The sequence below is a fragment of the Ascaphus truei genome, chromosome 4, assembly GCF_040206685.1.
Source record: "Ascaphus truei isolate aAscTru1 chromosome 4, aAscTru1.hap1, whole genome shotgun sequence".
NCBI lineage: Eukaryota > Metazoa > Chordata > Amphibia > Anura > Ascaphidae > Ascaphus > Ascaphus truei.
The window spans coordinates 341342348-341359271 of record NC_134486.1 but is presented as its reverse complement, the minus strand read 5'-3'; the positions used below and the strand labels follow the sequence as shown (position 1 = coordinate 341359271).

At 39.5% G+C, this 16924-nt stretch overlaps 1 protein-coding gene across 1 annotated transcript in view; it reads left to right on the top strand.

The window, feature by feature from the left end:
- Positions 1-8036, top strand: part of TINAG (tubulointerstitial nephritis antigen) — a 236142-nt gene extending 228106 nt beyond the window's left edge. The window contains exon 11 of the mRNA XM_075598162.1: positions 6138-8036. Within this exon, the coding sequence (XP_075454277.1) occupies positions 6138-6260 (123 nt within the window). The 3' untranslated portion in view covers positions 6261-8036. The remainder of the gene's footprint in view (positions 1-6137) is intronic.
- Positions 8037-16924: the final 8888 nt, after the last annotated feature.

The following is a 16924-nucleotide window of genomic DNA, read 5'->3' as shown; positions in this document are numbered from 1 at the left end:
GCTCCCTGGCTGTGCGCCATTCGTTTTTTTCTACTGGATGTCTCTGGATTCTGGATCCTCTCTGGCTTGCACGCTGGCAGTAAAAACCTGGAGATGACGTGAGTAGGGTTTACTGGCTAAGACTATTATAGTTGGGTTTGACCGCACAAGTCAATATTATACCTACATGTCTTTATTCTGCCTACCCACTCCCATTGGTATCTCCAGGGGTTATTAATACTTATGCCTTCGGATGGAGTTGCTGTGGGTTTGAGCACCCCAATTTCTTTACCTAAAAATAAAATGTAAGCAGCTTCATTACCTTAGCAGCTATCCGCTAAGGTAATTATTTTTTATTGGGGGGGGGGATGTTTGATACTAGTGTCAGGGAGCAGGGCGTCTCCTGAGTTGAACAACATTGATTTCAGCCTCGGGGACACCCTACTTCCCGAGATACAGGCCACGGTATGGGGTGCCGGTATCCCCTCTGCTTTGTTTAGATCCCACGGTCACGTGACCCACAGGATTTTAACATGGGGTCCCCTGCACCCCATATCAGGGTCTGTAACTCGGGAAGTAGGGGGTCCCCGGACCTGAAACCAATGTTACTTCGGCTGGCCTTTAGTCTGTCGCGGTGCAACTCGGGCGGATCACTGGCATATCCTGAAATTCCATTTTGAGATTACTTAAAATAATGGCCACTGCATCTGTATGTGACGGTCTAGCCCTCACTGTTTTGGGTTCGTTAAGTGGGTTAGTTAAAATGTACAGCTTTTAATGCGTTTTTTAAAATAGACATACAGGTGATATAAATAATAATAATACACATAATTCAGTGGTTAAATACACTGTAAAAGGGTTAATTCTAGGTATGGTAAATAATATACCTGTTTAACCAGAGTATGACTGTTACAGTGTAACTAGTGTCAGGTCTTCTTTGTTAATTAATATATTAATGCCTTATGTATTTTGAGGAGATGATAATATATAGGTAATATAATATATAATATAATTGATATATAAATGATATGTATCAATTATAGATTATATAATACATTTTATATAATATATAGGCATTAATATAATATATTAATAGGTATACTAAATATAGTAGTATATAATATATACTATAATATATTTATTAATATTATTATATTATAATATTATTAATTAGTAATATTAAATATTATTAATAATATTATAATACAAAGAATATTATTATTATTATTATATTATTAATAATATAATAATTATTTATATAATTGATACATTAATGTTAATTGATACATGCACAAAAATGAAATAAAGAGTGCTAAATATCTATGTGTCATAGACTAGTTGTATCTTTTGAATGTCCAACTATGCCGAAAGACCACCAGGCAGACCGATGGTATCAGGGATAGGGTCCCTCACAGAAGGCATGAGTATCTATGTGGACAAAGGTCTCACCTTTGATAGTGCTGTGGTGGTCCGGTCCCAGACCACAGTCCGCAAATCGCCATGCGACATCTTCAAATGGCACTATACACTAACTGTATACAGCTACAGGGGAAATGTCCCTAGCAAGGGGTTTCCCTGTAGCAGCCACAATCTGATTAGGTGAGTGGGGCCTATCTTGGACCTAAATGGGTCAATCTGGCCTAGCCTGGGTGCCACTGACACCCAAACACTACCTTCCCTTTCTCTGTCCTGGCTCCAACTGTCAGACCCTCCAACTACCAGTCACTCCAACTACCAGTCACTCCAACTGCCAGTCACTCCAACTGCCAGAACTCCAACTGCCAGAACTCCAACTGCCAGAACTCCAACTGCCAGAACTCCAACTGCCATGCATCTCTAAGCCCTATTGGCTGAGCCACGCCACGTGATCATGCCCTACAGCATTCTGGGGAGTGTAGTTCCCCTGCTGTACTATACTCAATGGTCGCCGCTTGCTACTGCGCACTCTCCCCAGCCTCCACTGCCTATGGAAAGGTAAGATGACAAACGGGTGACCAGGGTCACCCAGGCTATACATACATGCTAGGGTATAACCATATCTCCTTGCAGCCTTGTTCACACGGGCATCCTGATGCGTTGCCTAGGCAGTGGAATTCTTTAAAGGGACGGTCATGGATGCCTTACACGTCCACCCCGGAAGAAGGCGGGATTAGTATTCGCTTAAACATACGTCGGGAGAAGTCCTTTTGGCAGCCTTTCCCGTTTTTTCTACTGTCATGGTTCCCGTTGCTCTAAGCACTACTAAGCATGGCTACTATGCACAGTGCAACTTCCCGAACTGCATAGCATTATTCCGTTTGGGAGAAGGGAACTCGTGCAGAACAGTGTGAGTCTGAATACTGCTCACAGACCTGGGATCAACTTTTATTCTATCTTATTGACTGTTGTACCTTATGTAGCCCTGTGTAATTTTGGGGTGACATGCCTCTCTCTTCCTGTGCAATAATCCCTGTTAAAAGGGCAGGTTTGCCAGGAGTAATCATGAGGTTTTCCCTCATCCCCTGTGATGTGTAGTGAAGGAAGTGACATCATGCTCTGTGTCCAATAACAGTGACACAGGGGTGGTGCCTACTGGAGCTATATAGTATGCATCACTTCCTGAATTTAGGTGTGTGCGAGTGTGTGTGAGTGTATCATCCCACTTGAATGAGACTGTCTGACCCAACACATTGCCAGGGCTCTGGAAAGGATTGTGGCCCTCCCCTAGGGGAGAGGTGGACAGACTATTCCCCTTACTCTATTAGAGAGTAAGGGAAGAGCAAGGACAGCTTCTAGGGCCCTGACTAGGAGTTGTGTCCAGGGACTTCCTTGAGGTGGGCAACCTTTATGATGAGCGGCTAGAGACCGGCCGCAATGATGGGCAGTCTGCCACTAAAGATGACAATAAAGAATGTCCAATTTGAAAGAACCTTCTTGCCCGAGAGTGGAGTCATTCAGAGGGAAGCTGCACCCAGAGGTTCTCTTTCTCAGACTCCTCCCTGCTGTCGTGGGGACCTGGAAGAGATGGAGGCACTGTACCAGAAGTGAGTAGTTCTCAGTATTACCTCACGAGCCAGTCCTGATGTATTTCCCCATATCACTGCGGAAGACTCAGGAGTTCTGTAAGCCAGCAGGTGCACCACTCTATAGTACATGTAACATGGGGCAGTTTCCTCACGTAAGGGGCCAATATGAGATTGGGGGGAGGGGGAAACACCGTTACACTTAAATGTGGTACCAAGGCAGGGAAATCTTGCTCTCTGTCTGCTTAAGCCTGTGTGTAGCTCAAAAACTGCATAGACCTTTACCTTTGGTCTTTAAACTACAGATGCATCCAGCACAACAGCTTAATTGCTGTGTCTGAAGCAGACCTGTAGGACCTCTGTTTCACTCAGAGCCAGCTTCAATTACAGATGCTGCATGCACAGTAGCTTAATTAAGCTCCTAGTAGTCTGAAACAGATTACTAGGAATCCTGATTCAGCCAGTGCTAACCCTAATTGGCAATCATTCCTCACTGGAAACTTTCTATGATCCACAAGAAAGATGCCAGAGATTATATATCCAGGGCAAATATACACCTGCGGTACTGATAGCAAAACGTCTTTACACTATACTTTATCACATATATATATCACATAGAGACTTTGGGGCTTTATTATTTTTGCCTCTAATCCTGTGTATTCACTACTGCAAGCATGCATGGTGTATGCAGTAAACATATGTGTCAACACTGCAATCAGGATCGCAAGTGAGTCCAACTGTACCACCTGTGCACAATAAGACTTGTGCTCTGAGCCTCTAACGTGACAGTATCAATGTCTATTACACTAGGCACACAGATCAGAGATTTCTAAGAACCCTCTGCTACTGTACACTATGCACCAGTATCCTTTTGGCAGATATCCCCACCAATTGTGTGGGTTGAATTCCATAGGGATCACACACAACCTCTGCAGATAGTATATAAAAGTAACTAGTGTTTACCAGGACTTCAAAAGATTCAATTAGTCTATGACACATAGATATTTAGCACTCTTTATTTCATTTGTGTGCATGTATCACTTTACAATCAAGACCTGACACTAGTTACACTGTAACAGTCATACTGTGGTATTTACCATACCTAGAATTAACCCTTTACAGTGAATCTAACCACTGAATTATGTGTATTATTTATATCACCTGTATGCCTATTTTAACAAACGCATTAAAAGTTGTACATTTTAACTAACCCACTTAACGAACCCAAACAGTGAGGGCTAGACTGTCACTTACTGTAGGTCCTGCTAAGCAATACCTTGCTGCTCCAATAAGCAGCTCGTCATTACACTTTTATACTGTATCTGTGGTGCACCAACTAAGGGATTTCTTTCTTCTCTGTAGCCCGGTGTACTTTCGTCTGCACATTCACTATCTCCCAGGTAGCACACAGGTCTCTGCATTACGGGTTAGAGCAAGGTTTTTCACAGTTTATACTTGTCACATACATACGTAGCAAGACTTACTGTCCTCGGAGTCGGGATTTTCACAGTGCCGGTGCGGCTGCAGTGTGGATACAGATTTCACAGCCCAGAGGGCAGTAAGCAGCCCAGAAGATTAACGCTGCACGGTTCCATGCTTCTGAAGGTGGCCCCACAGCGTTAAGCCTATCAGTCATTTGCACTGAGAAAATACCACTACGCACCATTCAGAAGAGTTGCACAGCTGTGTCCGGTCCCTGTCTGCAGTTGTCTCTGCCTGATGTCTGGACTCGTGTCTCTGGTCATTGAAGGTAAATAGGGCTGTATTTTCCTCCCCCTGGATTATGTAGTTGCCCTGCTCTGCTCTGCTCTATATGACCATATTTGGACATCTATGTCATAAAGAGGATGGCAGAGTGTCCCCCTGTCCTGTCCACCCCCCTTGATGATGTAGGTGACTAAATATATAGTCATACTGTAGCTATAGACTCCCCCTCATTGTGTAGAGGGGCACCTACATAATCCAGGGGGAGGGAAATACAGCCCTGCTTACCTTGAGATCTGGACTGCAGGCAATAGAGGCTGCAGACAGGGACCGAACATGGCTGCACAGCTCTTCTGAAAGGTGTGTAGTGGTATTTTCTCTCTGCAGGGCGGCCTATAGAATGAATAATTAATGCTGTGGGGTCACGTTCAAAAACATGGAACCCTGCAGCTTTAATCCTTCCGGACCCAGTAATAATTATGTATTCAAGTATATTGTTGAAAACAATAATCAGCATAAAATGTTTTTAGCCCCGTTTATGAAAATCATGAAATATCTGTTTGTAGATTAATATTTTATCTTTCAATATTGTCTTATTACTGAATAATTATACAGGATGACTAAAATCTTTGCTTCTATCAAGTAATTTGTACTGTCTTTGAAATTCTCACTTACATTAATCAATATTCTATGTAGACATATTTCTCTTGATCCAAAAAAAAAAAAAAAACAGCTTTATTAGATAAAGGTTTTTATTTCTCCCTCTTGCTTTCCCTTGACAAAAATGACCATCCAAATGTAAACAATCATTGATCATTTTTTGTATTATCATTTGTATCATACTTTAATGCATCTGTCTTTCACTCTTCCAATTGTAATACAGTATGCCTGATATTTGCACTTCTCTTCACTTGGACACTTATGACTGGGACAGTTTAATTCAGCTCCGGTCCATACAGTTCTTGTAGCATTTGTATTCTATCAAGGAGAAAAATATGATTATAGCAGACTGGATTAACATGTTCTGCTTACCCAAGACTTGTGGGTAACACTTAATTGCCCAAAATAAATATATACCAAATGTACACATCTGTAAATGTAATATTTCTATTACATGTCCAGCATGTTTTTACTGATATTGTCTTTCACACCCACAGTGTACAGTAATATATTTTAAAATATGTTACTATGTTATAAATAAATGAAAAATAATAGTTATGATATTGTTCAACCTTCAATAATACATCTGCAGGTTTATAATTTTACTAAAGACACAGTTGCTGAAAATTATGAATTCAGAAAGGCTAAGAAAATAAATATGAAATCACATGTATGTCTTCTTTCAAAATAATTGACTTCTAAAATAAATACATGCATGGAATGTACTATAAATGAGTCAATTTATATTTGTATACATAATGTACACTGTCTTCTTTTTTTTTTATATTTCAGATAGCAGCAAACTCCTGGGGAAGGTCATGGGGAGAAAATGGTTATTTCAGAATATTACGTGGACAAAATGAATGTGGAATTGAAAACATGATAATAACAGCATGGGGTCACATTATCCCCTAAGAATAAGATATGGGAATTTACATAAATTACATAGATTATTAATATAAGACATAGATTTTAGACAACAGCATCTTTTTTGTGTATCCTGTAAATTAGCACAAATCACAGTCAATATTGTTTTGATGTAATTGCATGATATGTCTAATTGGGAAGTGTTGAATTTATATAATTCAATACAGTTTGAGTCATTTTGGTAAATATTATGTTCAGGTAATTTTTTATAGTATCACTTTCTTTAAAATATTATATGTAATTGTAATATTTTTCTGTGTCCTTTTTATTACGAAATGTATTATTTTACAATAAAACTGGCTGTTATTATAATACTTGCTGAAGTACCAGGTCATATTTTGGCACATTAAAAATATTATTTTTACTACCAGTAAGAAGGTGCCTATTAATGCATTGGGAAAAATGTATTATTGCACCTTAATTAAGGTCTTTGACTTTTTATAACATCTTCCATTATCTTTAGTGGAAAACAGCTTGACACTGTACTACAGATGTAGTAAGATTCACTGTGCCACTATCTAAGAAGCAAAAGCATGTGATGCCTACAGTAGATAGACAGTGTTTGCGGCAATCTCACTGTGGGGAGTCCTTGCTTCCGAATGGGATCCCTGCAGCGTTATTCCTCCATTTTCGCAATAGCCACCATGGGTGGCAGCAGCCTCAGAGACAGTAAGGTTACCTACATCTGTAGCTTGTGAAACCCCTTTATTGAAGGTCTATATTTGAAGGCATATGTTATTGCCACAAATAGAGCATTTCCATCCTGTGCCTGTCAGTGTTAATGTATCAAGATGTTTTGTTCAGTTTTATGGTGCAGCAGTTTAGAAGTAGGAAAGTGTTACTGCAATGAGTTAAGACGTAGGATGCCCATGTTTTTGTTTAAAATTCAGCATATTTCTATTTTTTTCTCAGTTTTCCCTGCATTATATACTCTGCCCAAGGTGGAATCATCTTCCTTTGCTAACAATCTGTGTCAATAGATGTTAAGCTCTTTTGTGAAAGGGCTGCTTTCTCCCAATGTTTACATTATGTATGAAGCATTTATGCATGTACAGTAGTTTTCACCTACAAAGCCAGTGTCAATGAGAGCTTTGGATAAGTAAACAATAAAATGATTTATGTTAGAGCATAAGAGAAAAAGCAGTTCAGAAGATACATAAGCATGTACTTGTTAGCAGAATTTTAGAGGAAGTTTGGATGATGATACAGTAGAGATGAAACCCAATTATGAACAGGCTAAAGTACTCAAGGCAAGACATAAGGGAGCAATACTAATTTAGGATAGATAGATATATAACATGGCCTCCTGGCAGTTACTTCTTGTTCTGGGCTTTTCCTCTGTCATTCCTGTTAGAACAGGCAGTGGAAAGGCCAATTCCTTCAAAAGGTCTGTATGTGTATTCAGCCTTGAATGTGTAGCAATATTCAAGGGCGGGCCTTGCAACATGAGGTTGTCAATCAAAGGGGTGGATATTGGTTAGAACGCCCCCTGCTGTGTGTGGGCCAATCTGTATCCGGTTTTGTCTTGTAATGATTCAAAGTTAGAGACACTCCCCTGAGATATTCAAATTGGGACATACCTCCTAAATTAAGTAGTCAGTTAATCAGTTAGTGTTGATGAGGAGATAGAGGAGACAACACAGAAGAAGACTGTCTCTTCCCTTTCCCCCATGCTAAGGGGAAGGGGAGAAAAGAAGAACATGATGCTAGCCAGGGCTTCGAGCTAGAGAGAGAGGAATATGCTGTGATTCTGTGCTGCTGTGATACTGTGCTGCTGTGCTGATATGCTGCAATAAAACTCCAGAAAGACACTGCTGTGTGGAACTCTATCTCTGGTATGGGAAGAGTATCAGTGGGGGTCCCTCCTCTGAAGACCCCAGATGATCCCTACTGGCTGGAGGCACTGCACCACCCAGAGATGACCAGAACAAGGTAACCTGTCCTACTCTCTGTCCCGGCTCTCCCACACCGCCGCGGAGCCCTCAGCCCTCCTGTTACCAGCAGGTTGCAGCACCAATACCCCTGAGTAACCATAAGGAGAGTACCCCCCCATCTCACTTAGGGGGGGGGGAGGGATAAAAGGGTCACACACACACACACACACACACACACACACACACACACACACACATAAAAGAAGGTATAGATGGCACACCACTGCTTTAAACAAAAATTCACTTTTGATGCTTACCTCCTGCTGATCCCGGCGTCCCAAAGCTGGATCCTGTGTAACAGTAATAAGCAAAAAAAATAGAAGGAGCATACAAAAGATTTTGGTGGTGTCAAAAGACTTCCAAGTGTATTAGAACATCAGTCAGTACAGGTAACGTTTCTGGACACCAGGACCCTTCCTCAGATCAAACACCTCAGGAGATAGATTATTTAATCACAAACAAAGAGTAGCGCTAAAAAGTGTGTGGTAAAATATAGTGTTAGTGAGCATATGTGCATACATGTGATAAATAACAATAATTTAAATAAACCAAATGATATATGCAACACCAAAATGCATAAAAATTAAAAACAAACACGTGAAGTGGAGATGAAAAGTCCAGATCAGAAACCAGTCTGTATGGGGAGGCAAAGCTTCTTGAAATGATCTTGCCAGATCACAGGAATCTACAAAAAACTAAAATACAGAAGCGCTAGCTCCATAGCAGAATACTGTAAAATTTACAGTATTACAGTATGCTATGGAGCTGGCGCTTCTGTCTTTTTGTTTTTTGTATAATATACACTGGCGACACACTTTATTCGAGCTCGGCTAGTCCCACGAATTCGGGTATACCCGGGTGTATTGAGGTTTGTGACTGTTTTCTGCCCGAGTGCATTGAGTTATTTTCCAGGCAGGGATTGAAGCATTTTATTCCCGCTGGCTGCAATACTGCACAGTATATATATATATATATATACTGCATTACAATTCATGAATTTATGCCATCTGGTAGACACGCGAAGCATTGCAGCCTATTAAATCCTAATCATTATCATTTAACAGATCAGCCGCCCATCAGCCAGGCATGAACCCAGGCTGGGAAGGCAAATGCAACGGGGCTTGTCAGAGGTGAGGAGCGGCGCATTCCAGGTATCTGCCAGGTACATACTGGGTATTTGCTCGAATAAAGTGTGTCGCAGCAGTATATATATATATTGGATGTAACGAACCAAAAGTTGAAAAAGTCACACTTAGAAAGTGTCTAATGAACACAGTCAGGGTTATTCAAACAAAGTAGCAACAGTCTTGCAAGTAGTATCCATATAAATCCTGAACATGCATAGCAACAAAGTCACATTGGATATATCTACATGCTTTCAGAGAAGAGAGAATCAGGGGGTCCTGTCAGGCACTCCCACTCCTACACATTTCGACCCTTGTCTTAAACTTGGAGTCGTAAAGGCAGCTAGAGCGACATACATTTAAAAAAAAGGAAAATCTGCCCGCCCGAGCCGGGAGGTGGCGGGGGGGTGGTGTTTCTTCCCTCGGGAGGGGGCAATGCAGTCCTTTGCTGCCCGACGCTCCCTCGCGGGAGATGGGGGGGAAGCGGGGGCGGGTGGGAGCGGGATGCTGGCGTGGGAGATGGCCGCGGGGGGGTAGCAGGGCAGTGACTGTCAGGGTGGAGGGGGGGCGGGGCAGTGGCGGTCACGGCTAGCGCCCGGTGGGTACAGGGGGTGGCGGGGAGCTGCCTGCTCGGATCGCCTGTCTACCCGCCCGTCATCCAAAGCTGCATCATGTAGTGTACTTCTGCAGAAATGGGGACACCACTTCCCTCAGCGATGCTACTCAGACTTGATCAGGCACAAATGCAATGTTGGGCTGTATATACAACGCAATGTAAATGGAATCCTATGTAGCCACACTCTATAACACAGTGGTATCCGGCCCCTCTATAACCTCTTCACTGAGGAACACTTTGCAAGAAGAAACCGGAACAAATCAATGCATAACTCACTGTTGGTGTGTGGGATCCTGGCGCTGTCGGCGTGCTCCTACCAAGGTGCTGGCAAAGAACAATTGGAGAGAAGAAGACGGTACAGCTGCCTACGTCAGTGAAACAGACCGGGAATCCTCTGGATCAGCAAACTATAGATTTATTGGCACATTTAAACAGCAAAAAAAACCTTCACTCTGACATGTTTCGTGCGAGAGATCGCACTTTATCAAAGAGCATACACGGTACACAACACTACACATTAAAATACCCAGCAAAGTGACCAACCAAAGATCACTACAGTATGTAGAAAACCACTCCCCTTCCTGTTAAACACCAGCTGATAGCATTACAAGTTTTAACAGAGGGAGTGGGAGGATTCAGGGATAATAGGGAGCGGGTAACATAAACAAACCTAAAGTAAACAAAACAAAACCAGACCCCAGGGCTAGAGGTAATTTATACAATATCTGAAAAAGCATCACAAATGTTTTTAACTTTTATAATAATGCATGAACAAAAAACATCCAATAACCCCAGACTGGTATAAAGATGAAACAAGTTTTAAAAGGTAGCATACAAAACCAAAAGAACAAATTGCTGTATGGAGTCCTAATTCTATAAGGAAAATATAGCATGAAAATAAAGACAACATAACACTTAACACATACAGTAATGGAAAAGGATCAGAGGATGAGATGTCAATAAATGTGTGTATAATTGAACACATTTTAATTTTTTTGCCCACAAAGAGCATGTTAAATATATAACCATTATAATAGTAAAAATTATTGAAATATCTTCTTGAAAAAATGTCAAATAGTTTATAACCTAATTAGGACATTTGCCACACAATGAACCACTCATCCTCCTAGAAGACAAAATCCATAAAAGTATCAATGGATATGAACCTTTACTACATACCAATAATGGGGGGAAAAAATGGGTAAAAAAGGGGGGGGGGAGGAGGGAGGAGGGACGAGGGAGGAGAAAGGGAGGGGAGGACAGACAAGGGGAGGGGGAGAGGGGGGGGTTGGGGACAAAAAATAAATAAATAAAATATTTAAAAAATAAAAAAATAAATAATAACTTAAATAAATAAATATATATAATAGCATGAATCAAAACAAATAATGTACTGAAAACAATGAAACATGACCCAATTATTGCAGAAAAAGTTACAAAAAATGTTGCAGCTCCCAATCGACATTAATGCCGTTGGGGCTAAAAGTATCCAGACGGAATATCCATGACATTTCCTTTTGATTAAGGTAATGCAACCTGTCTCCACCCTTAATGGATGAAACAACTTGCTCAATGCCCATAAATCGAACATTTTCAAGACCACCTTTACTACACTGTAAAAAATGCCTTGAGACTGGATGATTTAAGTCCCCATTTCTAATCAGGCGGATATGCTCCATTAGGCGTTTTTTTAAAGGCCTAAAAACTTTAACCCCTTACTGTAAACCCTTACCCTAAACCACTAAAACCCCTAAAGATAACCACCTTCCCAAACCGCTAACCCCCTAATGTTAATCCCCACCTTTAACCACTAAAACCCCTAGAGTTAACTGTAACATCGACTTATCCCTGTTTGAATAAAGCTGCCTCAGAGCTCTGAATCCAGCATGAAGCTTCGTTAATTGCAACGACGCAATTAGCCAGACTCCATCTGGACTAATCAGAGTTCTGTGAAAAAGCCTCATGTGAGAGACAAGGGCGAGAATTTCCTCAGCACACAAGGGTGTTGACATGAGGAGAGAGTCTTGAATACACAGGAGGACTATGTATTGACAGCAAAACACAAGGGGACCAGACCTCTTTTCCTGGACACAAAGGACCCAAGAACCTGCCAGACGCTGAACCCTCAAGCACAAAAAGACACTTGGACACCACTGACCAGAAAGGTCACTTGCTTAAAGGTACCGCTGAGACTTTTCAGTAGTGGCTGGAAAGGGGCTTATCCTCCCAGTATTGTAATAGAGAGGCTGGGGAAATTAAGTTAGCCCTTACAAAGGGATTGGTGTTTGTTGTTTTTGTATATTTGTGTTTGTTGTGCTGTTTAAAAGGATAGGCCATATGTTAATTTCACCCTAAACGGTCTCCATTTGCATACCTCTGCCCACATCTCTTACATTAACACCGGTGGGGACTCGGTCATGGTGAAACAGCCGCAACCAAATGTCCAATTCCGCGCACAAGGACTCTTGCTGTCAGCTGTGCAGGTAACACCATATTTATTTATAACATGTTTTACCATGAAGTCATACATTGAGAGTTACCTCTCCTTTTCATGTTTGTCCTGGGACATACTTAAGGTCAGCCTACAAAAGTACACCTCTTTCTAGCCTCAGGGATTCACAACTAACTTGCTACCATGGGGGCAGGTTGTGTGGCTCCCCTATTATTGATTACTCCTGACTCTAATTCTTGCTTTATCTAAATCCTGGTTACGATTCTGGCTCGTCTACTTACATAGTTACATAGTAGTAGATTAGGTTGAAAAAAGACATTTGTCCATCAAGTTCAACCTATGCTAAATTTAGACAACAGATAACTTATCCTATATTTGTATTTACAGTATATTGACCCGGAGGACGGCAAAAAAAAAACCTCAGTGAAATATCAACTAATGATATCTCATAAGGGGGGAAATAACTTATTTCCTGATAAATTCCAAATATTTGCAACCAGATTACTCCCTGAATCAACACCCTTCCCATATACCTTTCCTTTCTAAAAAGCATTAGTACATTGTACAGTATCTGCCATCACAGTCTCTATGGATAATAAATTCCACATTTTAACTTCCCTTACTGTTAAGAACGCTTTTCTTTGTTGCTGGTGAAATCTCTGTTCCTCCAACCTTCAGGAATGACCCCATGTAATTTGAACTGCCCTTGGGATGAATAGTTTTGAAAGCTCCTTGTATTATTTACTAATGTAAACAAATCCAATTTAGCTAACCTCTCATAAACCAGATTATCCATTCCCTTTATTAATTTGGTGACTCCTCTTCACTTTTTCTAGTTCCATAATGTCTTATCTATGGAGTGGTTCCCCAAACTGTACTCCATATTCAAGGTGTAGCCAAACTAGGGGTACTTTACAGGAACAAATCCTCCCTAAGTCTTCTGGTCAGAAAGCGTATCGCACAGCAGATGCTAATGCCAATTATTGACTATGGAGACATAGTATATGGCAAGGCACCTCAAACCCACCTTAGCAAACTTGACACCCTCTACAATTCAATTTGTCGTTTTGTTCTCCAATGCAACTACAACACACATCACTGCGAAATGCTCAAAGAACTAGATTGGTCATCACTAGAGTCTAGGCGCAAAGTTCAACTTTCCTGTCTTGCCTTTAAATTCTATATGGGCAAGCTACCCAGCTAACTGAACAAACTCCTCACCCCTACCATGCAGTACCTATCATCTGAGATCTGACTCCAAAAGACTGTTCATGGTCCCAAGGCTCAACAAAGTATCCGGCCGTTCCTCCTTCTCTTACCGTGCACCCCAAAACTGGAACAACCTACCAGAGACTCACATCCACCACCAGTATAAGTTCTTTCAAATCTAAGGCTGTCTCACATTTTAATCTGGTCTGTAACTGTTACATACGCCCATAACATATATTTTCTTTAACTGTGCATGCAATGTCTTGTATATAATGTATACCCTGTTCATTTATGTAACTGTATTTGTAACCATGTATTATTTGTCTTAACTCTGTGCCCAGGACATACTTGAAAACGAGAGGTAACTCTCAATGTATTACTTCCTGGTAAAATATTTTATAAATAAATAAACTAATGCTTTACAAAGGGGCATAATTATGTTTACTTCCCTTCCATCCATTGCACGTTTAATGCAAGATAAGATCTTGTTTGCCTTGCAGGATGACTTTGGGCGCTATTGCTGAGCCTGCTGTCTACAAGCACTCCTAAATCCTTCTCCATCAATGATCGACAGCAATGATATGTAGGTGTGTACTGTTGGTAGTTGGCAACTGCTTGATTAGATAGGTTTGCAGTATGTGTCCCTTAAGTTGTTCTATTAAGAGACTGAAAGGCCAGACAACACATTCACAATTGTCCATGTTATAGGAAGTATCGATGTATTGATACATAAACACATGCTGAGATGTACAGTATCAATAATAGATTGCCAATCCATTTATATGTGTTTTAAGTCATGTATACTGTATGCATTGAAATAAAAATGGCCCAATGTATAAATAAAGCCAGCAAAACACTTGGAATAAATGCATAAATTCCAATTGGTGAGGCCTAATTATTAGAGCATTATTGTAATATGGACAGCACACTGGTATTATAACATACTAATGATCAAAAGTTAATACTGTAATAATAATCTCTCATAAAGTGTTTAGAAATTACGTGAGTACAGCCAACAATGTATATACACAATACGTAACACAAAGAAAAATAACCATTACATTGTTAACAGGTCAGGCCTTTATACAGTATTACCACACAACAATATGAGTATGGTACAAACTGAGGTATACTGTATTCAATAGTCTAGAAAAAACAGTGAAGACTAATATCTTCATCCAGTCTCTTTGGTGTCATTGTGTCCAGGGAAAATATACACTTTGCTTTCCTCTGTAGAAGAAGTTTTTTGGTATCATCTCCTCAGGTGGGTTTTGTCGCATGGTCAATTAACTGGATAGTTAAGGTTTTTTTCCGATAGGTCCTCTACTGATGGCCAAACGTATATTAGACCTGTGTTCATTCATTCTCACATGAAAGAATCGATCTGTCTTGCCTATGTATAAAAGAGTACAGTGATTTGTACCATATAAACAGTATGTTTATATAGGTGTCAGTACACATTTTTACGCTATCAATTTTATTATATATAATGCTTAATATCATTGCTTTCATGTTATACACTTTTATTAGATCTTACCATTTATTTATTGCTTTTATTTTCAACGCCTTTTTTATAACAAAAAAACCCAGCTTTATTAACAACCACTAGGTCAGATTTGTGTTTACAGAACTTTTCAACATTTAGTTTACTTTATGGCTCTGTTTTTGACCTAGGAAATACAATGTTTAGTGCGCGCTGACTGCCACAAATATCCTTTTGGAAAATCTCCTCAATGCTGCTCTCCGTCTCCCGTGATCAGCGTAGCTAGAGAACACTCGCATAACATATAAACAAAAGGGATGGGGGCGCAAAGAAAAGAGATCATCAGTATATGGCAAAATATATCAATTTATAAAGATGTAAAATATCAAGTACAAGGACTTACAATAAAAGTAGATCACATAGATCAAAGTACACCAGACAGTAAAACATCACAGCTGGAACGTCCGTAGTTCAGGTTGATTCCCCTCTCCGGATTGCAGATGTCTTGTGCTGAGGGGAAAGTTCCTAGACCGGCATCTCCGTGTGGTGTCTCCTGCACTGGTGTATGCGCTGTTGGGCGTATGATGTCTTCATGCAATGCCCAGCATGCACCTGCTCTCCTACGCGTTTCGTGTCATGTGGGACACTTTGTCAGGGAATAGCCACATCAGTCATTGGTGCTCACTAAGTACAGCCAGCTAACCAATGAGAACCCGGTATTTCTTATCTGGGGGATGGTATACATAGCCTTCCAACTAGTTAGCAGGATACTACTACCATGCACAATAAAAATCGACAAAACATAGAAACAATAAACAATATTAGTGTCATTGATAACACACCACAAATTACATATACAAATGTTGAATTGTTAATAACAGCCGAAATGGGATACATCAATCGTGATTCAGTATATCTACTTAATTGTAATAAACAGTACATAATGCGTAATTAAGAAATTAACCAAAATATCTAAAAATACACAAAGAAAACATAACACTAGACAATTCATATACTAAAATGTAATCACTAGCAATTACTAAATAAAATATAAACTAGAACTAATGGTGATTGCATAAATATAAATTAATACTTAAACTACATAATAATAATAACACAATCTAAATATTGACCGTAAAATTATATCAAATAATTATAATACATCAAATTCATGTCTAATACAATGAATGTAAAATCACATTCACTGACAAGGTAAGTGGACAAGGACTGCTCAAAATGTTATAAACTATCAGCAGTGTCCATACTAACCAATTACACATAATATATAAATTAGAATGCAGTTGTCATAGTTCAAACCATGTCAATTGGTGACTGCGTTAAATAACAAGAAAAAAATTGGTATTAAACATGGTTGGATCCAATTGTCCATGAATAATATAGTATAATAAAATATAAAGTAAAAAATGAGAGAAAAAAATATATATATATGAAGGAAGAGTTAATTAATAAGAATGCATAATATATGTTCAAAAAAAATATATATATATATATATATATATATATATATATATTACATTTGATCCACAAAATCAAGATGTCCTTATTAATTATAAATAAATGAATATAAATTGAAATTAAATATCAATGTGATAATAACAAAAATAATATTAATAAAAATTTCAAATAATAATAATATTAATGTAAAAATTCATTTTATTGAAAAACTGCATACAAACCGATGAAATAAGGATTATAAGGTAGAAGATGATATCAACAACTATCCAATCCTTAATCAGAATGAAAGACCCACTAATATATATACAGTATTAAACGCTTATATAACTGTCATAGAGTAATATGGTAGGGGCTATTT